Raw genomic sequence first — 25,029 nt, 5'->3', positions numbered from 1 at the left:
TTCTTCTTCTACTACTTTTTAACACTGATTGGAACCGGATTGGCGGCACTTGACAGCGATGGTCTCCAATCAAAACATTATTTAGTTGTGTTTCATTGTGTTATTATTGTTGTTGTGTTGTTTTGATGATAGAACGAGTGTTTTATCGAGACATTTACGCCGTTTAGCCACGTATCCCTAGACGTAGCGTCATATACGTCGTCACTTTTTCACATAGCGCACTACATTTTCGCACACTACTCAATGTCAACTAGTGATGGTCTGATGAAGCTTCATTAAGCAGTGTCATTATCTTCAGAGTCCACTAGATGACGTCTCTGCACTATTTTACCTTGTTTTGAACAACTATTCTAATAAAACATAATTTTTAAACTGATGGCGCCACCTACTGACCTCCGAACAACATGACACTGTTTCATGAAGCTTCATCAGACCATTACTGCCATTAAGTTCTCCTTTGGTCCTTCAAAAAACCCTGATTCCCTGCACATTGTTAGAGTTTGGATTATTAAGAGAGAAACAAACCTTTGAGCAAGAACACAGAATCAGAATCAGAATCAGAATCCCTTTATTATCCCGCGAGGGGAAATTCTTTTTAACAACAGCAAGAGCAATATACCAGAAGAAAAATAAAAACACCCAGAAATAAAATATTAAAAAGAAAAGAAAGAATCTAAATAGAATAGAAAATAAATCTGCACTATATTATATACACATATTTACAAAAATAGCAAGAAAGGTGCAGTTAGATAATTATCTGGCTGTGTTGTTATTGTGGAGTCTGATGGCAGTAGGGAGGAAGGACCTGCGGTACCTCTCCCTCACACACCGGGGGTGGAGCATCCTATCACTGATGGAGATGAACACATTTTCAATAATAAAATAAAAATACAGTTAAAAAAACTATGATTTTCGTTGTGTTTTAAATCATTTGTTCAACTCTTTTTTTCCTACTGTGAATAAAGGAATATCTTATCTAATGACCAATTTACTTTAATCAGTGAGTAGAAATATGTTGCAACTATGGCATAAGAGCCAAAAAACCCATTAACAATTGTAGCAGTGAGTCGTTTTCAGCCTTTTTTTGTGCGAACCTACAATTAAAAACCGACTATAATAAGACATCTTCGATAAACCGTCACCACCAGGAAGCCAGCGGGGGGGAAATAGTGGCGTCTTCTCCGTAAGCTCCTGCTGCATTTTCCCACAGATAAGGAGAAAAATAACTGGCCGGCAGGTGTGTGAATGTTTTATCATGTTTACATCTTATCGTTTCCTCTCCACCATCCCTCGCGGCACTTCCTCGCCGCGACGCGGCGCCGAGCTCGTGCCGGTGACCTTTAGTGTTAATGTCACTGATGTTTATTCAAATACGTCTGTTTGCACATTTTAGAAATGTTTATTGAGTTTTAATTAAGATAAATTAATCGTTTTTGGGTTTGTTTTTGCTGCGAAAAAATGAAAATGTGACAAAAACTTGTGATGTTTCCTTTTTTTAAATATTGGAAAAATAAAGATCAGAGAAGCAACGGAATATAACTGTGATGGTCAGATTGCTGCTGGAAGGAACTTTTACTCTGGCAGATTGAAATCTTATCGTGTTAGAAGACACACACACACACACACAAACACACACACATGTGTTTTTACGCACATGTACCCTCAGGCATTATGTATCTCAGCATGCAAAAGCGTGGCATCCAATTTCGTTTTCATCTCCCCCTCACATCTGCACCTGAACACATCGAAAAACAAACTACTCTTCACCCCCGGTGGTGGGATTACACCATCAACTGTGAATCAAGAGTGACCCCCTCACCCCGGCTGTCATGTGGAAGTCACGTCTGCACAGCGAGTAATTACTCGGGTTGTTCTTTTATCGCATCCTTTCATGATGGTGTGCAGTCGACGCTGGCCGGAGGAGGAGTGAAGCCATTGTTACGGCGTAATAGACTCTCGTAACCTCTCGTTCGCCCAGATTTCAGAGCAACTTTATAAAGTAATGAGTTGAAAACATGGTCATGATGAGGGACTTACTGCATCATGGAGAGGAAGACTTCAAGAATGACGGAATTTGAGGCGGGTCAAAAAGTCATTTTTTGATTCAAACCGTGATAAATCTGTGCATGTAATGACTGAAGATTTGTCACATGACTTGTCGCATTGAGAATTAATTGAATAATTATATGGAGGTATATCAGTTCTCATCACAATATTCAATGGATTTCTTCAACGCTTAAAATGTCAAACTTTTTCTTTATTTTATTAAATGTTTAAGCTATGAATATATTTTTTTGTTGGTATAATAGTTCCAACATTTTGATACTGATTTTAAAAGGCTACAAATAAAATAATATTTAAATTGAAAAATGTATTTTATAGTTGTTATACATTTACTGTTGACATAATTGGCATTGGAATATCAAACTATATGTGTTAAAAAGTTTTTTTTATATGCAATTATTAAAAACTAAAACAATAAAAAAAAACATTTGATTCATTATTAAAAAAAATAACAATAAACTATTTTTCAATAAAAAACAACAACATCTTGGTTCCATCATTTGAAATCATGAATTTCAAATTCAATATTCGAATGTCACTGATGTACTTACATATAATTAATTTACACAAGTACAAATAAAACACGTGACTAATGATTAAGAAAAAAGATTCTGATGAACCGGTAGCAAAGGAAATCCGACAAAATAGATCAATCAGAACAAACGCAGAATAATGATATATAATACAGGTGTCAACATAAGGGTACAATTAAGGCGCTGATATCAAATACAATCTGGAAAAAAGGAAAAAAAAAAAATACAGAGGCAAGAATTTGGAAAACAAGGTTAACAGAACAGAAAAAAGTAGCATTCTGATACCACGGACTGGAACCAGGAAGCTTGAGTATTCGAGAAGATGGGACAGATGGGAAAGTACTACAAAATAGAGTCAATGAAAGAAAGAAGAATGAAATGAAATGAAAGAAATAAAAGGACACAACACAAAAAAGAAGATGGAAAATACATTGACGAAGGGAGGACAAGATAAGATCATTTTGGCAAACGTTGTCTTATTTAAAGGCGTTTGAGGGCAAATATAAAACAGGTTGTCATGAAGGAGTAGAAAATGTTTATGGAGGACCTCATCTGTCTATCAAAGGCAGGAGGAAAAGAAACAAGGAGTCTGGACGCTTCAGAGATTTGAAAGCTGTGGGTGGATTTGGACTCAGAGAAGAGCCGGCTCGCTCGTGTGGGGGCGACTCAGACGCTCTGAGGAGGGTTAAACGAAGCTGAAATGACCTCCTTTATCCTGTGATTGGTCTGCTCGTCTCGCTGCGAACCGTTCACGGAGAGAAGTCTGCGAATATCACATCGGCCTCACCTGTCAATGCCGCCCTGCTGCTCTTCTTGACAGCCGTGACACACGTCAGCCGCCGACGCACACACACACACACACACACACACACACACACACACACACACACACACACACACAGGGCTGCACGCTTCATGCACTCTTCATTCTCTCACCCTCCGAAGCCGTCGCACAGCCAGGCCGTCGCTATCGGACAGTAATAAGATTCAGATCTGGCGTCTCTGCCCGTTCACCATATGGATTTCGCTTTAATGCTATTCTGAAGGAGATTGAGTTTGGTTTTGTAATCTCCGGAGTTTGAATGCGGGAGAAGGTTGAACCCTGCAGCTGTCGCTCCACATTCTGCCACATTTTCCCCCGAGTGCAAACTTTGTTCTAACGAGCCTGATCTACAGAGACGCCTCGTTGAGTCACTTGCAACTGGGACTTCCTGGAGTAGAACATCCAGAGTGGCTCCGCTTCGTCTGGTAGAAACTTTTCTGTTGACGAAAAACTACACTTTTACAAAGTACCAGGCTTTTAACGCACTTAAGATTTGCAACTTATTCCTAAACATGGTTAAGACCAGAGGATTTTTTTCAATGTAGTTAAAAAGTCAGTTGTGTGAGTTTTGTGACAAAATCCCATTTTATTTTTGTATTGGTTAAAAAAGTCCTAAGAATTATACTCTTTAGAGCAGGGGTCTCCAAACCAGTCCTCAAAGTCCCGGGAGGTGGTGCAGGTTTTTGTTTTTGTTTTTGTTCCAACCAATCAAGAGCTCCACCTTCAACCCAATCAGAAGTCTTCAGTTGATTGTCAGTCTGGTGTTGCTTGTTTCAGCTGAAACCTCATTGGTCAAACTGCACATGCTTGATTGGTTGAACCCCCGGGCCCTTTGAGGACCAGTTTGGAGACCCCTTCTTTAAAGCTTATCACGATTTGAGTCCTGCTACCCTAGAGAACAAGTTTTGGCTCCTCCTCACTTTCCTACTTGCCACACCCTGATTCCTGTAGATCCATTTGATATGTCGCATTATCTAAAACTTCGTTCGATCACAACCCAACTGATTTTCTAATTTCTTGCCTGAAACTTGGGTCTTGTCCGGTGTAAGTACCATTACGGTCCGCCCTGACATTTCGATCCGGGCATTTCCTTTACGTGATGACGCCACACACCCCAAATTCGAACGTATTTTTAAAAAAAACATTTTAATGAGTAATCGGAATTCATTTAAAATGTCTGTAAACAAATAGACCATATTTGTCAATCGGAGAATTTTCCTAGCGTCCGTCCGTCTGTCACTTCCTGGTCATGTGACTTTCACCCCCGGTGGAATGTGTCCGCGCTACATGTGACGACGCCGTTCATTTAATCAACCGTGTTTGACTAAAATAACACGATTTTAACGGTACAATGCAATAAAAACATTAAAATGACAAATGTTACCAATAAATATACAGTACATGTTCTAATTATAAAACCAAAATAAATGTATTGATTGAGCAATTAAATTGAATAAGTGGAATGGGAATCAGGGTATCCCTGATACATTCCAACACGTGCATTTTTTGCTGATATAAACGTTTGATGTTGACAGAAAAGTGTCATTTAGTAGCTCAGTTGAAGTTTCATTCACTTAAAAAAAAAGCTTCTAAAAAGACGTTTGTGGCGTGTGACGTCATCACGCAGGAAGTGCCCGGACCGAAATGATGAGGCGGATTGAAATGGTTCTTACGCCGCACCCAAGATCCTCGTCTTCAGCCGCCGCCCCTGTTCTGATGCAAAATATGAAAACTGTTTGGACCCCAGTGGCAACATCTGATTAAAAAAAACAAACAGTAAAGCCAGTGCAAAAGTGCAAAGAGTCGTAGTTGATAAAGTGTCCACTGGAGGCTGGCAACATAGAGATTGGAAGTCATGAACAAAAAAGGAGGTAAAAAAAAAACAGCATGGGTCTTAAACTATCGACACACATCAATTGTTTTTCCAACATTTCTTTTTTGTTTATATTGCCATTTAGCAGTTCTAGTAAATTTACATAATATGGTTGACTTGGTTCACAAGCAAGCACTTATTAACTAACAAACCATAGCCTCAACTAATACTGTTGCTTCATCGCCCAATAAAAAAAACCTTTGTTTCCAACTGATGTAAGTAAGTCAGTAAGCAAGTAAGTAAAGTAAAGTAAAGTAAAGTAAAGTAAAGTAAAGTAAAGTAAAGTAAAGTAAAGTAAAGTAAGTAAGTAAGTAAGTAACAGTTATTTGTAAAGCGCCTTTCCAGTGAGCGTGAATTATGATACTGATACTAGGTACGTAGTTTAAACAATACCATGGTATTGTTTACTATGTTGCCTTTGCTCCGGAACGTCTGTTTACACTGAAGAACTGTCGACTGATCATTGAGTCGTGACTCGTGCTGCTGGATTGTGTCGAGTCGTGCATTTCGGGTTTTTCCTGACTCGTGTGTCTGGTGTGAGGAATCGATCCAAAAGGGCATTTTTGTGAACTTGGGATCAAATGAAAGATTTTTGCCAAATAAGGTAAAAAATGGACACCTGAGAATTGGTGTGAAAGAGTGAAAACACCAGCAATCTCACCTTTCAATCACTCTATCCTAATCACCTTTTCCAATTATCAACAAAATCAACTGTAACATTTGTTAAATTGAAGAATCTGGGAAATTAAAAACACTTTTGCGGTGAAAGTAAGTTTTCTTTTTTCCTTTAGCAAGAGGCTAATGAGTGGAATAAACCGGACAAAATAATAGTTCAAGGCATTTTAGTTTTCAAAGATAAATCAGCGTAGAGTTAAATTAAATTGATATTAAAAAACTTTCCTGAGTTGTGGTTATTGTGTTTTTATAACTTTAAATATATTAATGCAGCGAGGTTTCGTTTTATTCTCTTTTTGAATTAATGTTGTTTGAAGTCTTGTTCGAATGAATAAAAAAGAAGCAACAAAAGTAACATTTCACCTCAAATTATTCAGAGGGTTTGAGTGCAGAAGCCAGAACTTAACGAGGATGAATATCTTGAGGAAAAAAGAAGAGAAATTCGAGAACGCTGACCTGTGGAGGAAAAAAACGAGTCGATATTTGGCTTATGTCTCTTCATCCTGCACTGGTGGATTGATGTTTTAGTCCATCTCGATCCAAATTACAAGTTCTTTACGTCGTTTAAAATGTAGAAAAACTAAGATTTGTAATGAATATGGATGTTTCTGCTGTAAAAGAAGTGCGGTGACTAAATAACACTGACACTCTTATCGTCAGCAATAAAATACAGGATTTCCGTCCCTTTTTTTTTTCTAATTGATGTTCCTGCTTGTTTCTCACTTCCAGCAGATTATGCAGATCTCCTAAATATCAGCCAGACCTCTGCTGCGAGGCGCCAGGGGCTGCTTTGCTTAATTTTACTCAAGACATTTGGCTCTTCATTGACAGACGAGCCGAGGAAAATGGCAGTAAAAAAAAACAAAAAAAAACAGGCGTTTACATCCCGGATAATGTATTGACGCCTCTCGGCGGAGCTGTCAGGGCTTTATCCTCCGGTCGTCATGCCGCTCTGCTCGGCCTGATGGCTTCATGGCCCTGAAATAGAGGTTTTCATCAGCCGCGGACCTCCCGCGTCCACTAAACGATTAGACGGGCGCTCGTTCTGTTATGACTGCTGAGCGTTGATCTGTAATCAATTTCAATGTTGGGAGCAAAGTGTTGTGATATGGTGGTGATGTGTGTGGCGTCTGACGGATTCTCATGCGGATCCCTTTTCTCTGCAGGATAATTTTCCCGCGGGGAACCCGGAGCGTCTCCAGGACCTCAAGTCGACGGTGGACCTGCTGACCAGCATTACCTTCTTCAGGATGAAGGTACCTTTATGCTGACTAAAACGGACATGGGGGGGATTGAATTTACCGCTTAATCCCTTATGGACAGGACGCTAGTGTGTCTTAAAAAGAAGGATCTGTCTCGCCTGCAGTTGATTCAGAACTCTGCAGCGAGAATTCTGACCTGCTCTAGTAGAAGAACTCACATTTCTCCGATCCTTAAAACTCTTCACTGGCTTCCAGTTTCTTTCAGGATCAACTTTAAAATTCTGGTTCTTACTTTCAGATCTATTCATTGTCAGGCTCCTCCTTACGTCACTGATCTGATCCAGCCTTACACCCCAGCTCGGGCTCTGAGGTCTGTGGATCAGAATCTACTTATGGTTCCACGCACACGGCTCAGGACCAGAGGAGAGAAATCTTTTCAGGCTGTTGCTTTGGAACGATCTTCCTCTCTCTTTGCGCTTGATGGATCTACTGACTCCTTTAAGAAACATCTTAAGACGTTTCTATTTGTTCAGGCTTTTCCTTGATTTTCTGGAACTCCTGTGTTGTTCTCAGTATTATCTTGATCTTTAAAGTATATACTTTTTTGAGTATTGTTTTGATTGTTAAAGCGCTATAAATAAAAATGACTTACTTACAGGACACACAAAGACATACAACCATTCACATACACACTCATAACTATGGACAATTTCCCCATTTTCCTTGTGAATTAATTCAGTTCACCAATTTAAAAACGAACTAGTTAAATTCAATTTTATTGAAAGTGTATTATTATAACAAAAGTTATCTCAAGATACTTTACAGTTGAAGTAAGACTATAGTGGAGAAAAGGAAAAACAGATCCCAGCAACTCAGTAATGAGTAAAGCACATCATGACGTTGGCAAGGAAAAACTTCCTTTTAGAAGGCAGAAACCTCGAGCAGAACCAGACTTATGGTTGACAGCCTCCTGCTATGGGAAGAAGGATGGAAGGGAAGACAGATGGACAGAGAGAAGAGTGAGGGATGATACAGTGAGAGAAAAGAGGAGAGCATGGGAGAGTCCATGGAGGTGCTGGAGAGAACTCTGGTTCCGATGACGTGGTGGAAATCCTGGATCAGCAGCAGCTCTGGAGGTGGAGCTCCAGGAGAGAAATAAAAAGTGTGGGTTTAAACTGCTCAGGTAATGAATGTAATGCAGAAAAAGGAGGGATATACAAAGTGTCTAAAACTCCTCCGGCACTCTAAGCGTATAGCAGCTTTGATAAACAGAAAGGCTAATTATAGGCTTTATCGAAAAGTATAGTTTTAAGATTGGTTCATCGTTCATGATTCATAATCTTCTCATTTTGACCACTCCAATTATAATCTAGTTCATAAATACACTCTATCATTTAAAAAGAATATTGCCACAGCCCATATACAACCACAGAAAGAAATAATTATATCTGGAGAAAGTAAATAACACGCTCTTTGAATGCTTGGTCTTCCACCACAGTACCATTTGGAGACACATAATCTAACGATACCATTAGATGGTGTGATGTAAGATAAACACAGACTGTGAAGATGTATTTATAAATGACACAGAGTCCCTTTTTATTAAAGGCGACGTAGTGTCCACCAAAGGAGCACAATTTCTTAAAGACGGTCACTTAAGTTGAGGGCTTGAGGGATGCGTAAGACGGTGCCTCTTATCTGTCAAAGTAAAGGTAAAAGCCCATTAGCGAGCGGACATAAGAGAACCATAAAAAGAAATAAGAGTCTCCGGCTAGCAATTGTTGCAATAAGAAATCTCAGTTTCCAGTCATCTGTCCATTTTCCACCTTTCACAGCCACAACAAGGCGGTGTTTCAATACCTGCAAGAACGTCGCTTCACTGGCTGCCGTCGCTGCTTCCAATAACAGTGTTTACGCTGCACTGGGACCAAACTTCCTCACTTAAGAAGATGGTAGAAAAAGTTGCAGGTCTCAGTTGGTGCCAAAAAGTTATCAGATACAGTTGAACTTGCTTTTGTCACTAGATGTGACAATAGAACCAAATTAAAATAGAACCAAAATTACAATTTAAAATGAAACATTATTTCTCACGGCACACCTAAAGTGATTGGAAATCAGTATCTAAGTTAACCCTTGTGTTATCTCTGAAAACAAATGTGTTTGTGGTATCCCTTGTGTTGTCTCTGAGTCAAGGTGATTGACCTCCCTGGCTTCCGGAAATACATTTGTGTGTGGAGGTCGTTCACCTTGTCCAAGAGACAATACAAGGGATACCACAAACACATTTGTTTTCCCGCCTGCGGGTAACCTTGACCCTGAGACAACACAAGGTTTAACCCTACTCAAGTTGTTTCAATCGCAATGTGTGTCTGTGTTTGCGGCACTCAAGAGAAAAGGAACCAGCATCTAGCCTCATAAAACATTTGTCGAATGACTTGTATTGTATTTCAAGAGTGCTCCATCTACCCAAGACCCCCACGCCCCCTTCCAATACAGGGTCCTGGCCATAAAGTCTTCCAATGCTCAATTCAAAAACGTAAAAAAGAATTGATTTCGGCTACATTTCATTTAGGCGAAATCAATTTTGCTGCTGTAATTCCTGCCTCAGTAAGTGCTCCAGTGTTTGTTCTTCCGCGTTCTTGTCTTCAGGCTCCTTGACCTCCTTTACAGTAATCCTTTATATATAAAAACATGCTTCTGGTAATGTTTTGTTCCATCCCCCCCCCCCACCCTCGTAGAAGAACATCTCTGTATGAAGAGTGGAGCACTGAGGCATAGCTAAGATGGCAGCTGTGAGCAGAGGAATGAAAACTGTCACTTTACGTTACTAAACCTTTCACTCCATCATGCCCGGACCAACTTTTACCACGTAAACACCGCCGATGTTCACCCTCCACTGCTAATGGACCGGACCCAGACGCTGGTCGGACCAACTGTCAATTAAAGTGTTTAACACACGAAAGTGGACGGCTCTTTTTTGGGGGGGAAGTCAGAGGACGTTAATAATTAAATGCTATTTATTTTTTTGTTGATGTCTTTAGATCGAATTGACCACGAACAAGTTAAGTCATGATAAACAATGTGATTATAGCTTTGACATTGAAATAAAAAACAGTGATTCAGCCATTTTTTAACATGATTTCCTAACCTCAGTATCTTCAACTTTGACTTTTCTAACATAGTTTCCTGACTTATTAAACCGTCCATAATGGTAGTGACTAAGGTCGTGTATTCTCAAGAATCAGGCGAATACTGTAGTAGCAAGGATATAGTTTTAGTTTGTACAAGTACTTGACTCTGGTGTTGCAGAATTTACAGACCACATGACTCTTGACAAACTTGTAATGAGCTTTAAAAGCCGCTAAAGTTGACTGTATCCTCTCGTCCTCAGTCATCAGCAGGATCTCATTGTTTCTTTAGCTGTGAAAGGACTTAAAGACTGCTGCCATCTAGCAGCAGGAAGTTAAACTGCAACACAAAAATGAAAAAGGGTTCAACCCTCCCTGCACTCTCTTCTTCACTTCCCTTGATGTGTGTTAAACACTCAGATAAAAGGTTGTTTAAAAAACAATGATTTTCTTTTATTTACTAGTAAAGGTTATATATGTTTTAATTAATTTTAGAAGACGATAAACATAACAAAGAGTACAAAAGCTGAGAAATGTGTACATTTTGATTAAAAAAAGGGAAATAGATAAAAAAAAAATTATTGACAATTCATATTTTTTAAATATAAATATCTGTATTTTTTATTTACATAAACAGCTTAAATACTTTAAAGATATATATCATACATGAATAAGAAATAGCTTAATTAATAATGATTGTAATATTTATCCATATGTATCTTAAACTTTTCAAAGTAAAAAGTAAATAAATTGAATTATTTGTTGTATGAACCTGCTTTTCTTTGACAAGCCCATACACCTCAGTTGTTCAGATCTTGCTGCAGTAATTATCATATTTCATTTGCACAGTTGGATCATTTAATCATAATTCACAGAAACGTAGGAGTACTAAATCCCTGACTTACTTAATAAGTGAACTTTCAGCCTTCAGTATAATGAATAAAATCATTAGGAATGTTTATCTCGTCATTTGAATTGCTAAATAAATGTTTCTCTTGCTTTTGTTTGTGTGCAGGTGCAGGAGCTCCAGAGTCCCCCGAGGGCCAGCCAGGTTGTGAAGGACTGTGTGAAAGCCTGTTCCGACTCCACGTACAAATACATCTTCGATAACTGTCACGAACTCTACAACCAACTGCTGGACCAGGTAAGTTTTTTAAAACTGCAGTTTTGCTTTTGATATCTTTGTCAGAAGTATTATATAATACAGTTGTTTTAAAAAAAAATGTGTTGAATAACTGAGGTTCTAGGATGTACCTAAGGTCACTGAGGCTTAAATAATAAACCTGGAAAACATATACTGAACTTCTATTGTAGTTGGTTCTACATCATGCATGTTCAGCCCTTCAGCAAAGCCTTTGCCAATGGCGTAGCTGGAGGGCCTTGGGTGAAATCATAGAGCCGGAAGTACGTTAGGTCACCGGGCTCCTACGTCATGCATGCTAGGCCCTCCAGCCATGCCATCAGCGAAGTTCTGCTGAAGGCCCCTGCATGCATTTGTAGAACTGAAGTTACATTAGATAACCTGTAGCGTCATACGTTTGGACTCGGGTAGGTTGTGATCGGCTCTCAAGATAAATATGCATTTCCTGGTCTTTATAATCCCATCTGCCAAACCTACATAGTCAATAAATATTGATCAATTTGTGCTTTCCATTATTTCTTAAAGAAGACGTATTGCTTCGCACTGAGTGAAGCTGTGATTGCACTTCTGCTCCTCACTCCATTATAAACGAAATAAAAACACATTTATCAGACTTTTAAATAACACATGAGCTGCCGACGTGCCGGAGAGCGATTCTTCTCAGTTATCTGGAGAGGTCTGCTTCCGAGTCCATGCAGTCCTGGCAGATTATGTATTCCAGACGGCATCACTCCGTCCTCATATGTGACGCTCGTAAACCAGGATTTCCACATGCAAGTTCACCACCTCCATGAGTCAACAACCGAGCAACAAGGAGCCAAAGCCCAGCAGTTCACCCACAGTCTGTGGAGAAGCGAACATATAGAAAAGCATGTTGAGGAAATAGAAGAAGTAGTTGTCCTGTAAGAAGTTATTTTAATAAGCTTGAGGCTGGCTAAAGAAAGAACGTGTCACATACACACCCAACTAGTAGAAATACCTAAAGCATGATTCATTATCATATGGTGTAACAGTAGACCAGGAATAGGTAGTTCAGATAATGGTATTATACTTAAATAATGAACTCTGCAGCAAGAATTCTGAGCCGCTCTAGTAGAAGAACTCACATTTCTTCGATCCTTAAAACTCTTCACTGGCTGCCAGTTTCTTTTGGATTAATTTATAGTAATAATAGTAATAATAGTATAATTTAAAGTCTGGACATTTTAAAAGTTGAAACTTTTTGGAGTTTTATTTTAGCATTTCATTATTATTATTATTATTTTCTTTTTAAATCAATTGTATATAGAAATAATGATTTTAAAAATATAATTTCATTAAAATATTTAATATTTAAAAATAAATGCAAATGTTTTATACAGACTTTTAATTTATAATTCAACATTTTTTTTATTTTTTTTTATTCATAGAATTTTAAATTCAATATAAAATGGGATAATCTTCAGGTTAATTAAAGTTCATAAGTAGAAAATAATTTATCTTTTTTTTTAATAAAGGATTGAAAGTCATATATAATTATTTTATTTTTACACAAAATCAATGCCTAAACAATGTTTGAAAAGAAGTGTTGGATGTTATATTCAAATGTTCCATAACAGCATCTTCTGTGCAAACTCAGAGATCCAACATGTCCTCGGTCTGCCCCGAGGTCTCCTCCAAACAGTTCCAGAGTCAACCTTAAGTATTTGGACTGTGGGAGGAAATCAGAGTGACTGATGTAACTCCAGAGAGAACAGACACAGGTCAAACTAACCACTAGTCCACTGTGCAGCCTGAAAGCAAACTAACCATCATAATTCCTAATCCTGCTGTGAGGTATCGCTCCGTGCACCATGAGAACACTTTAGATCGACAGCAACAGGAATCACTCTCTGGAATGTTCAGCCGAGCAGGAGGAGAGCGTCTGTCTGTCACCCAAGATAATGATGCATTTGCTCGTAATAAGCTGCACCGAGAACCTGAATAATAATAGTCTTTGTTTAAAGCGCCTGCAGGGATGTAAGCAATTACACAAGCACAGAGATAGACACTTTAGTTCATTACGTGGCCGTCCATCATACTTCGTCTCCAGGCCACCTCTCCATCATCCAGGGCGTCACCTCCGACCCTCGGTCTCTCCATGAATTATTCCATCCCTGCTCGCACCATCACCTCCGACTCAAGAGTGGACCTCGGCTGCCAACGCTGGACATGGTGGTCATTAAAAACGGTGACACACGACACTGGCTCCTCTCAACTTTGAAACAACACCGTTAAAGAAAACGCAATTTCAATTAAGAGCTCAGGAAACTTTTGAATGAAATACACGTGAAGGAACTCATGATGGATGGATGGATGGATGGATGGATGGATGGATGGAAGGGTGGGTGGATGGATGGATGGATGGATGGATGGATGGATGGATGGATGGATGGATGGATGATGGATGGATGGATGGATGGATGGATGGATGGATGGATGGATGGATGGATGGATGGATGGATGGATGGATGGATGGATGGATGGATGGATGGATGGATGGATGATGGATGGATGGATGGATGGATGCTATAAAGTAAAAGTAAGTAAGTAAGTAATATTTGTAGAGCACTTTTCTAGACAAGGGTCACAAAGTACTTTGACAATCAAAACAATATTCAATAAAATATATGCTTTAAAAGGTCAAGATAATACCGAGACGAACACAAGAGTCTCAGAAAATCAAGGAAGAGGTGAACCTTAGTGAAAATATATTTTTTTAAAAGGGCCAAGTGCAGTATTAAAACAATGATTAAATTCAAAACACGTATGTACAGTATAGTATACATACTGTCTATACACATATTCGCTGACCAATACCCAAGAGACTCTGGCGTCAAGACTGTAGTCAGCCATAAATCAGATGAAAGGAATCTGTGTCTGTAAACAAAACACAAGGACAGCAGAGGTCAGTCACCGTGAGTAGAGTAGCTCTTATAAAGTCCTGCTCGACTGCTGGTGGAATTTAATCACCAGAAATGTCGGCACATGGTGGAACAGACATTGGGTCGTCATGTGCTGGACAAACTACAAATTACATGAATTTCAGAAAGAAAAAAAAGCATGAATGCAATGTATAAAGAATTGAAGTATCTGAAGATTTAAAGACATCTTTTAAAGGTTAATTTCAGATCGATTTAACCACAAGAACAGTGTTGCCAGAATTAGCTTGTGACTCTTTAAGTAATAGTTGTTTGGAAAGCACTGTTAACATACTGGTTTCAGGAAAAAAATACTCCTGTAAAAATGTTAAAAGCACTTACTGACAAGATGCAAAAAAAAAGGTGGGGTTCCCCTGCTCTAGAACGAAGGTCCTATAGATACTTCAATGTTGTATTCAACCTTAGATAGACTTTATTATTTGTATTATTATTAATTGGATATGTTACTACTTGATGTAGTTTTTATCAGGCTATCTTCCATTATATTTAGATCTGCACAAAATACAACCTTAAAACATTGTTCAAATGTATTATTGTTATTATTATTTCATATTTACTACCTCAGACCTAAAACTTGTTATCATAGTTGCAGTTTATTTTTAAATTAAAAACAATGTAAATATAATTCCAATGAGTTTTACATGTAATAACAGAGTTGATTTTTGAATCTTTCTTTTAAATAAAAAATATTTATTTAAAATTAGTTTTTATCCTCGTGGTATCGTAGATGGTCCCGTATTGAATATTTTCCTAAGATTTGAAAATGTATCGTGAAAACCTAGTAATGAGCTTATGAAGCTACATGAAGCATGTTGTTCAGAGGTCAGTAGGTGGCGCCATCAAATTACGTGATTTTTCATTAGAATATTTGTCCAAAACAAAGGAAAATAGTGCAGATGCTGCCATCTAGTGGACTCTGAAGATAATGACACTGTTTCATGAAGCTTCATCAGACCATCACTAGTGAAAACCCTCTATAGACAAACATACATGAGACGTTATTTCCGTTTAAATAATTTGCTTTTCTTGGAAATCGTTTGTGAACGAACAACAAGCCGACATGTCGTGTGTTGGTTTCTTAACACCCGGGGACTCGAACTACTGTCGTAAAAAAACCTTCGGGGAGAAAAGGACTCGCTCACGTGAGTTTCTCTCTGCCAGCGCAACAATAAAGGTGCTGGTTCTACGCCACAGTAATTCAGCACAAAATCCCCCTCCGAGTCCAAGTGAGAGCGAAGCCCAAGGGTGCGTTGTTGAAAAACAGCAGCCGGCTACTTAATCACTTTTAACACTATGGTGGTGCGAACGCCGGCTGAATACAAATGAGCGAAGGGAGTCTCCTCTCCGTCGTAACGGGAACGCTCGCTGCATGGGATTTAATTGTGATGACACAACCTTGCTCGTCCTTCCGAGCGCACACAGTTTAGCGTCGGCGCATGTTCGGCCGAGACATGCGAGACCTTCGCCTCCTGCGGAGACCACGTCGGGCGTGAAGGAAGGAAGGAGCGTTCAATAGATGTGGATGCAGACGCGAGATGACTTTGTGACTTTGGCGTAATCTTTGTCAAGCTGTTCAATTGAATATTCAATTAAAGGATTTCCAGACCATAGTAGACGAGTCAGAGTTGAAGATGACGAGGATTTTAATTGACTAGTGAGGGGTTTATTAGAGGAACATGTTTGGAGATGAAGACATAAGAAGTTAAGACTTAACAAGTTGAATCTACAGGAAAAGTCTCAAACTGACGCCCTGGTGGGAAAATCCAGGCAGAAAACTTTAGTTTAGTTCAGTTCTCCGGAGGGATCAATAAAGTTTATCCATCTAGTTTATGTGGCTCCAAATCAAAGTAGATTCATGTTGATAGAGTGACATCGAAGACATTATCAAAGATGCCAATGTTTGAGATAAGATAAGGAACATAACTTACTCATGTCAAAATTATACTTCGGATAATTGGTAGAGTTTGGTGAAACTGCAATATTTAAGATATATTGAGCCTCAAACAATATAATATACCAGTGAAAGGATGATGTTATTCTATGTTAATATTTGTATTCTTTTCTTTGTGTTGTTTGCTATTTGTTCTTTATATTTGCACTTTGTCATCCCTTGCTCTTTGTTCTTTTTATTTGAACTTTGTTCTTTTTCTTTTTGTTATGAAACTATCATCTGCTGTGTGCACTTTCTAACCATTATATAATTTCATTTATCTATTAAGATATCAGTGTGTAAGATAAGATAAGGAACATATTAACATTGTCTATAATTGAACAGAAGAACAAGAGGAACATCCAATGCTGACAAAAAACGAATTTGATCATTTTGTAAAATACTTTTTTATTGGGGCTGCTGAGACTGCTGGAGGATTTGGGCTCCTTGTGTGATTGTTCTTAAAAGGTTGTCATAGAATACATCATCCCTTCTCTATGCTTTCTATTCTACGTATTATTCAATCTGGAAAATATATTTTCAGAACATTATCTTTTTGTTTCCGTCAATTGTACTCACAAAGTTAACTTAAAACTAGCAACACAAACTGGACATAGCAAGGAAACCAACGCTCCTGCTGATCTTACGTTGAAGGCCTTTTTTAAACGGAATTACAACTTTTGTCATAGGATTTTTATGTGTTTAAAGGATGTGTGAAACAAACTTTACTTGAAAATAAAAACTATCCATTGAAGTGAAAAAAGCGACACAAATTGTGAAACTTTACTGAACCAACATGAGCTCCATCTGCCACTGATTGAGGTTTTTTTTTTAATGATGCTTCTGATTTCGGACGGAGACAGTTTCACCCTCCAGTCTGTCGAGTCTGATCACCGATACAAATACTTCTCCTGCAGCAAAATCATTTTAAGAAACAGTCTTTGTATTATAAATAAAAAAGCATGTTCTCTTAAATGATAACCGTAAATTAGACAATGACAAAAGTATTCAGAGAACACAGAGCTTAGCTTGATGCAGCTGCAGCAATGAGTTCACTGGGAGGGAGTGAGAAAAGATTGCTTGGGGGGAGCTTTAGAATTATCATTGAGTTAAAAAAAATAGTTGGAAAGTTTTTTTTAAATATAAGTAGGCTTATAAAGCAGTCATGTTCCACATACTTTTGTATTAGCAGTGTTAGTTAAGGAACTACTTAAGGTCCTATTGGCTGAATACACATTTCTACCATTTTTGAAAGTAGAAAAAACACACATTTTTCTTTCTTTGGACCATTTTAAACTGTTATTACACACTATAATAATCACTGTAGTGTTGTATACCTGCCACATAAATAAATAAAGACTTAAAAAGACGTAAAACCTCAAAATATTGCAGACAACATTAATATGGTTGTAATAACAAATGGGCAAGTATGGCTTTAGGAAGCAGACAGTAGCTGGACCAGATCACTGATGGAAGGTCTGACCATGAATAGATCTGAAAGTAAGAACCAGAATTTTAAAGTTCATCCTGAAAGAAACTGGCAGCCAGTGAAGAGTTTTAAGGATCGGAGGAAATGTGAGTTCTTCTACTAGAGCAGGTCAGAATTCTCCAGAGAGTTTTGTATGAACTCTAGGCGAGACAGATCCTCACAAAAACGGATGGATTACAAGCTCCAGATCTGGAAAAGCGCTCTACAAATATAAATTACTTAATTACTTACTTACTAAGTAGTTTTAAGGGTCAAATTAATTTTGGTTTAGAGTGAATTTCGGCTTTAGAGTGAAGACTGTTTGAAGAGAAGTAATGTAGAAATTTAAACGACAACTTTATACAACCGCTGGATCAATGATGTGATTATTAAACTGCCTTTGTAAGATAATAAGTGTGATAAACAGTGTTTACAGCTTTCAAATGAGTCTCGTTTGTGTTTCCCCTGAAGAGCAGAAGCAATATTTACATTGTATTTGTTATTAAAGATGTTTTTCGGTGTGTGATGACACCAGGAGCTCAATATTCAGTGTGTGCACGGGAGCAAAACACCCCAGACCAGTGTTTGGTGAAATGTAGCCACAGCTTGTCCTCAATAAACCCTGCAGCGTGTTGCTTTCCCATCATGCCTTGCCTGCCATCTGCCCGTATGAAGTGAACGTGAATGGCTGGTGGCAAATCAGCCGGCGCAGAAAAACTGCTGCTGTACATTCGCTTTTATTAGGGCTTTAAATTTCACCTCGCTGATAGATCTCATGTAATAAAAACATGCAAATGAGGAAATTTACGAGATAGAAAAACTGGGAGAGACAAGAAGACTTCATTTGACTTCGCCCAAATCCCAAAGATTAAACCACGCAAACCCCGGGCGGACACAATCAACCGTCACCCAAATCGGATCTACATTTTCCTGCTCCTGTGGAGATCTGATCGGGTTTTCACCTCCGGCTGCAGAGTTGCATCACAACTGCATGACTCGGGAGAAAGTACAGTCAACAATTACCGGACGCAAGTTGATTATTGCAGGAGTTGATACGATTTAAGACGGTGAATTGAGCGTGGATCCCGAGACGCTCCTTTATCTCCTCGTCCAGCTGCACTCACGTCAACGCGCAGAAGGTTGTTCAATAATTCAGCGCAAATTGCTTTTAAAAAACGATTTGAACGTTTCTCATTTTAACGCGATACTTTGTTCACTTGAAATGTACTTTTGTTGCGAAAATTTTGTGTAGCGCCTCAAGGTTGTTGTTTTTTTTTTACTTCCCAGCTCAAATCAGTCACTGCTATTTTCCATGAGCAGTGTTTTGTCAGATAGAACTAGTGACGTGTTGATGAGGCTTCATGAAGCAGCTGATGCTGTATCACAATACAGTTTAAAGACCACTAGATGTCACCCTCATTGAAAATGATGTTTCATTGAATTAGTAGATCAGAGTCAAAGACTATAAAGCAGAGAGTGACATTTAGTGGACTTTTAAAATGAAAGCACTGTATCATGAAACTCCCAATGTCCAGCACCGTCTCTTGATACAAACCATATTTCCTTTGATCTAAATTTTCTGGAACTAGTCGCAAAACTCTTGAGTCTTGATGAAGCTTCATGAAGCAGCTGAAGCTGTATCACAATACAGTTTGAAAGACCACTAGATGTCACCCTCAGTGAAAATGATGCCAGGTTTCATTGAATTAGTAGATCAGAGTCAAAGATTATAAAGCAGAGAGTGACATCTAGTGGTCTTTTTAAAATGAAGATAATTTATCTTTAAACAACCGATGTAGTATCATGTTGTTCAGAGGTCAGTAGGTGACGCCATGAGTTTAAAAATGATGTTTCATTAGAATGCTTGTTCAAAACAAACGAAAATAGTGCAGAGATGCCATCGAGTGGACTCTGAAAATAATGACACTGAATCATGAAGCTTCATTAGACCATCACTAGTAGTCACAAAAGTTAAATTGGGTCATTCCTACCTTTATTGTCCAGTTGAGAACCATTGGTTTAGAGATCCAAAATAAAGTTTTGGTCTTTTGATTTAAAAATTAGGGCACCTGGTGTAAATAATGAGATCCAACGTGAACTCATAGGACTTAATGTAATCAGTAGTTGTGTCGACAAGGCTTCATGATATTGCATCAGTTGTTTCATGATACAGTGTCTTCATTTTAGAAGACCACTAGATATCACTCTCTGCTTTATAATCTTTGACTCCGATCTACCATTCAATGAAACATCATTTTCACTGAGGATGACATCTAGTGGTCTTTCAAACTGTATCGTGATACAGCATCAGCTGCTTCATGAAGCCTCATCAACACATTACTTGTAATCCGTGTTAATTAAAAAGTGAGGAGCTCAATCATCCATCAGAGACTCAGAGTGAAGCATAGACAAAACCCCTATAAAAATACGTAAGAGTAAGAGGCTCAGGGATATCTTGTTTTTCTATGATTTCCTCAAGGATGAAAATACATTTTTTTTCCTGTTGCCTTGTTTATACTTCACTCACTGATATCTTTTCCTTACTCATGTTTTGCTTCAATTCCTCCCGCAGAGCCGGAAGCAGGACATTCCCCGCGAGGAACAGGGCCCATCAATAAAGAACCTGGACTTCTGGCCAAAGCTCATCACCCTCATGGTGTCTGTAATTGATGAGGACCGGACGGCGTTCACCCCAGTCATTAATCAGTGAGTACTTTTTATTGTACCTCACAAGCAACTACTCAGTCGGCTGGCACTTTTCTTTCTTCTTCCTTCCTTGTGGCGTTGCCAACATTCCCTGGAAGAAGGTATCCGTCTTGCTCAGGCTGTGTTTTGTATTCCTCTGGAGCTTATATTGAATTCTTAAAACCCCCAAGACTTCATTACAGGTTTTGTGCGAGTCCTCGTCAACATTTATCTTTAATTAATACAGTTGAATTTCAAGGGACATAAACATCATTATTTTTCATTATGAACTCATCAGAATCATTTCGCTGCTCCGTCTGCTCGGGTAACTTTTATAACTTCCAAAATAAAGAGGCGGGTTCTGTATTTTCACATCAGGTTTTCAATGGTTCTTTCTGCTCGGATCCAAACATCTAGTACATTTGCCAAATTAAAAGGTTCAAATGACTGATTAGTAAAAATGTTACCTTCAGATTTTAAAAAAAGAACAGACAAACTCAAGCATTTACACTCATTTTTATATAATTGTTTTCTTACTGTTGTGTTAGCAACGTTAGCATCTTAAGGCTAAATATATTTATATGTTTTGGTTCATTTGTATCAACATCAATATAATAAAAATAATTAAATAAAAAGTATTTGATGATCTATGAATTGTGCCTGGAATATGAAAACGTTTCTAAGGCGTACAAAAATGTTCAAGAATCAGGGTTTATTAAGATGTTTAACCCTTGTTATCTCTGGTTAAAATAAATGCAGATTTAATAATTCAATGCATTATAATAGGGGTAAACCTTTTTTAAGCATTTTTTAAATGTCTTTTTTAGTGAAAACACAATGACAGGAATGCCAGCAAAAGACATTGACGGCAGCTGTCAAATTAAAAGTTTTATCTATCGATTTTTTTGCAAATAAAAATAAGAGAAATGCAAAAAACATCTCTGTAAGATAAAGTTCATTTTGTCAGATGAAACACATTTTTATTTATTCAGCATTTGACATTTTGAGAATAGTTCATCTTTTGATTTTGCCTGGGAAATTAAAAAATATTTTCTAGCCAAACAAAAAATATATTTCTCAGGATACAGGATTCATCACAACGTATTAAATAAATGCAGATTAAATGATTTAGTGAAATACCAAACTGTTTTTTTTTAAAGGAACTCACTCACGTGTTTCAAATGTTGAAGTCTTTCTCTCCAAGATCCAGTAAGTTCCTCATCAATTATTACTTCATACAGTTGCTATGAAATCTGGGCGAACAAGGGGTTACGAGAGCCCGTTATGACGTAATAATGGCTTCACTCCTCCTCCAGCCAGCTGTAATCACGCCCCGCTTTGTTTGTACAACAAGTCCCTCGGAGGTGGAGACTTCTGGGATTGATGACCTGCAGTGACAAACCTTGATGTTGGACCTATCACAGCAGAGTGGGTGTGGTTTTGGTCAACAATATTTAATCGACATAAAAACAATTTTAGTGGGCGGAGCTTAAGATCATTTTCTAATGTCAATATTTCAATGAAAAGAGAGTTTTGTACAAACACACTGATGATACAATAGAGTCACACATCTATTTATAACACACTCAAATCAACACATCAGTTGAACTTTAACAGTTTTAAAAATACATATTTGTTGTGATAACAAAGACAATTAAAAATGTATTTTGTCAATAGTTACATTTGCATTAGTGCCATTGACACTATTATTTCTGCTTTGAAACTTCATGTTCGTCTTTTCGCTGTAAGGACAACTCACATATATACATATTTATATTATAAAAAAATTTTTTCAGTAAAAACACAACGACAGGAATGTAGGCAAAAGACATCTGCAGCAGCTATCGAATAAAAACATGTGTCTATCTTACTTTTTCTTAAAAGAATAAAATGAAAAAGATCTATTTAAATACATTCTGTTTATTTATTGGTTTATTGGTTTATAGTTTACTGGTTTATTTATTTTGCAAAACTTTTCTCTATTAAAAACTTGTTTAACTATGAGTCCGTTCTACTAAACTTAAACTTTGAGGGAAATAGAAATAAAACATTGACTGGAAAAATGCACAAAACAAACACCAAACCTATTAAATGTGTTTATGATTGTCATATTACTGAACATGTATTTATCCGCTGTGAAATATTTGGTTAATAAGGTCACGAGAGTCAATCTTCAAACCTTCTTGCCTAAAGGGCAAACACTCACACATACACAAGATTTAGAGTCACGGACGAACCCGTGTGTTGTTGTTGGACGACGAGAGTTCTCACAGGAAACATGATTCCAAGACCACTCTTCACACAGAGATGTCCCTAAATCGAAAGAAAAAACATCAATCGAAACAATTTTCACGATGATTGTCAAGAGAATCCTGATCTTAAGAAACACTTTTATCTGCCCTACTTACACATATCATCTCATTCCCCTTTATTTATTCTTTTTTTTTTCATTTCCCTTTTCTCCCTCTCGTCCTGATTTATGAGCTTTATTATGACTCTGTTTATGCCTTGAGCCTTTTCTTTTCCCTCTTCTCCTACAGAACTAATGATAGATTTGCAATATTCATGCCCGCTTCCTTCCCTCGTTCCTCTGGTCAAGTTGGAGGCTGACGGCAACTCTCGAGCCGGCCTCGTCGCCAACAACAACATCGTGACGTATCGTTCCGCGAGATAATCCTAGTAATGAAAAGACTTGAACGGAGAGGAGGATGTGTAGGAAGGAAGCCTCGGAGATTATTGCCAGGAGACACGTCGTTTTGTCTCATAACGTTCAGAGGTAGATTAAGAATCCTCCGTGGTAGCTGCAGATGGTGCGTTCACATTGGCCATGAAGGATCTGATCTGGCGCTACTTCGGCGACTGTTCACCGCGTGGGCTCTGACGGAACAATTACCGAGGTCGGCGCCGACTCCGCTCGCAAAAACAGAGAAATTGTCTTTGTCTCGGCGACTTCTTTCATGGAGCGTTGTTGGGGAAAATCTCCCCGTGATTAGTTTCCTTTGATAAAACGGAACAAAGATCTTGCGTGGAGCTGCGAGCGCTGCCTTCTGTAGGAGGTTGTTTCATCGTGACTCGCTCAGAAGTCATGGAGATAAAATATATATGGGTTTTTGCAGCTTCGCCACGTACTGACTCGGAGCCAGATTTCAACTGCCAACACCAGGCTGCCTGTATTCCACAGTTTATACACTTGAAAATATGAAATAAATGTTCTTTCTGGAACATTTCCTCACTGATACAAATATCAATAATCTTTATCTAATCTTCCTTTACACTTTGTGACACAGTATTTCTATATATTTTTTACATTCAATGGTACAATGTAACATATTTGCCTTGTGCTTTTTAGATTATTTTAAATATAAAACTAGGTTGCTAATGTTGCTAACTAGTGATGTGTTAATGAGGCCTCATGAAGCAGCTGATGCTATATCGCGATACAGTTTGAAAGACCACTAGATGTCACCCTCCATAAAATAAATAAAAGTTAATAGACATGGATCTTTTAGCATCTTATTGCTAAAATTAACAAATTATAATGTGCAGTAAGGATAATGGCAATTTTCAAAATTCAATAGAAGTACAAAAAGCAACCACGGAAAAAAAACATCAATGTCGCAATTATCCCGAAAATAAATGCCAGGATAAAATCAATTTAAAGTTGAGAAAAAGTGATAGTATATGGCGTTTTATTTATTTCATTCAGTGTTATTGGAAACAAAACATTGTGCTTTCATAAGTGTTGAAAAAATGTTTCTTTTTACTTCAGGGAAATGTAGCAAACAAATAAAAAATGAAAAGAAAATTGAAATAGTTGAAAGCAATGAATCAAGTATGTCAATAGGTGCAATTAAACAATAGTAATGTGTTGATGAAGCAGCTGATGCTGTATCACGATACACTTAGAAAGACCACTAGATGTCACCCTCAGTGAAAGTGATGCCAGGTTTCATTGAATTAGTAGATCAGAGTCAAAGATTATAAAGCAAAGAGTGACATCTAGTGGCCTTTTAAAATGAAGGCACTATATTATTAAACAACCAATGCAGTATCATGAAGCCTTGTCGACACATCACTAGGATGAAGCTTCATGAAGCAGTGTCATGTTGTTCAGAGGTCAGTAGGTGGCGCCATCAGTTTAAAAATGGTGTGATGTTTCATTAGAACAGTTGTTCAACACAAAGTAAAATAGTGCAGAGACGCCATAGTGGACTCTGAAGATAATGACACTGCTTCATGAAGCTTCATCAGAACCATCACTTTTAGCTACTAAGGCATCATCCCATCGAAGTAATACATGCTACAATAGAATATTTGTAAGATATTCTTGTAGCGTGACCTTCAGCTGAGCCAGGTGAGCAAACGTTGCTCTCAAAATAACTGTTTCTCCTCCCCGGTGGTCTGTGACTGAAGGACGATTCCAGATGAATTCCCGAGTCCAGCCCCGTCATTTGTAAGTGTCCTCCCATCACTGTCTGCTGAGATCCGGATAATTAAACCATCGACATGGCACATTGAGGCGCTGACTGAAAATCCATAACTGTTCA

General features: G+C 38.1%; 1 protein-coding gene across 2 annotated transcripts in view; it reads left to right on the top strand.

Moving 5' to 3' along the window:
- The window catches only part of unc13c (unc-13 homolog C (C. elegans)), a 196,708-nt gene that overhangs the window by 96,393 nt on the left and 75,286 nt on the right, over positions 1 to 25,029 (top strand). For both annotated transcript variants that reach the window (XM_087793270.1, XM_087793269.1), the window contains exons 15-17: positions 7,135 to 7,224; positions 11,314 to 11,442; positions 20,370 to 20,503. In XM_087793270.1, the coding sequence (XP_087649396.1) occupies positions 7,135 to 7,224; positions 11,314 to 11,442; positions 20,370 to 20,503 (353 nt within the window). The remainder of the gene's footprint in view (positions 1 to 7,134; positions 7,225 to 11,313; positions 11,443 to 20,369; positions 20,504 to 25,029) is intronic.

This window comes from Callionymus lyra, chromosome 6 (assembly GCF_982586985.1).
Source record: "Callionymus lyra chromosome 6, fCalLyr1.hap1.1, whole genome shotgun sequence".
NCBI classification, from domain to species: domain Eukaryota; kingdom Metazoa; phylum Chordata; class Actinopteri; order Syngnathiformes; family Callionymidae; genus Callionymus; species Callionymus lyra.
Note: the sequence above shows the minus strand (reverse complement) of the source record. Positions and strands in the feature narration are given on the sequence as shown.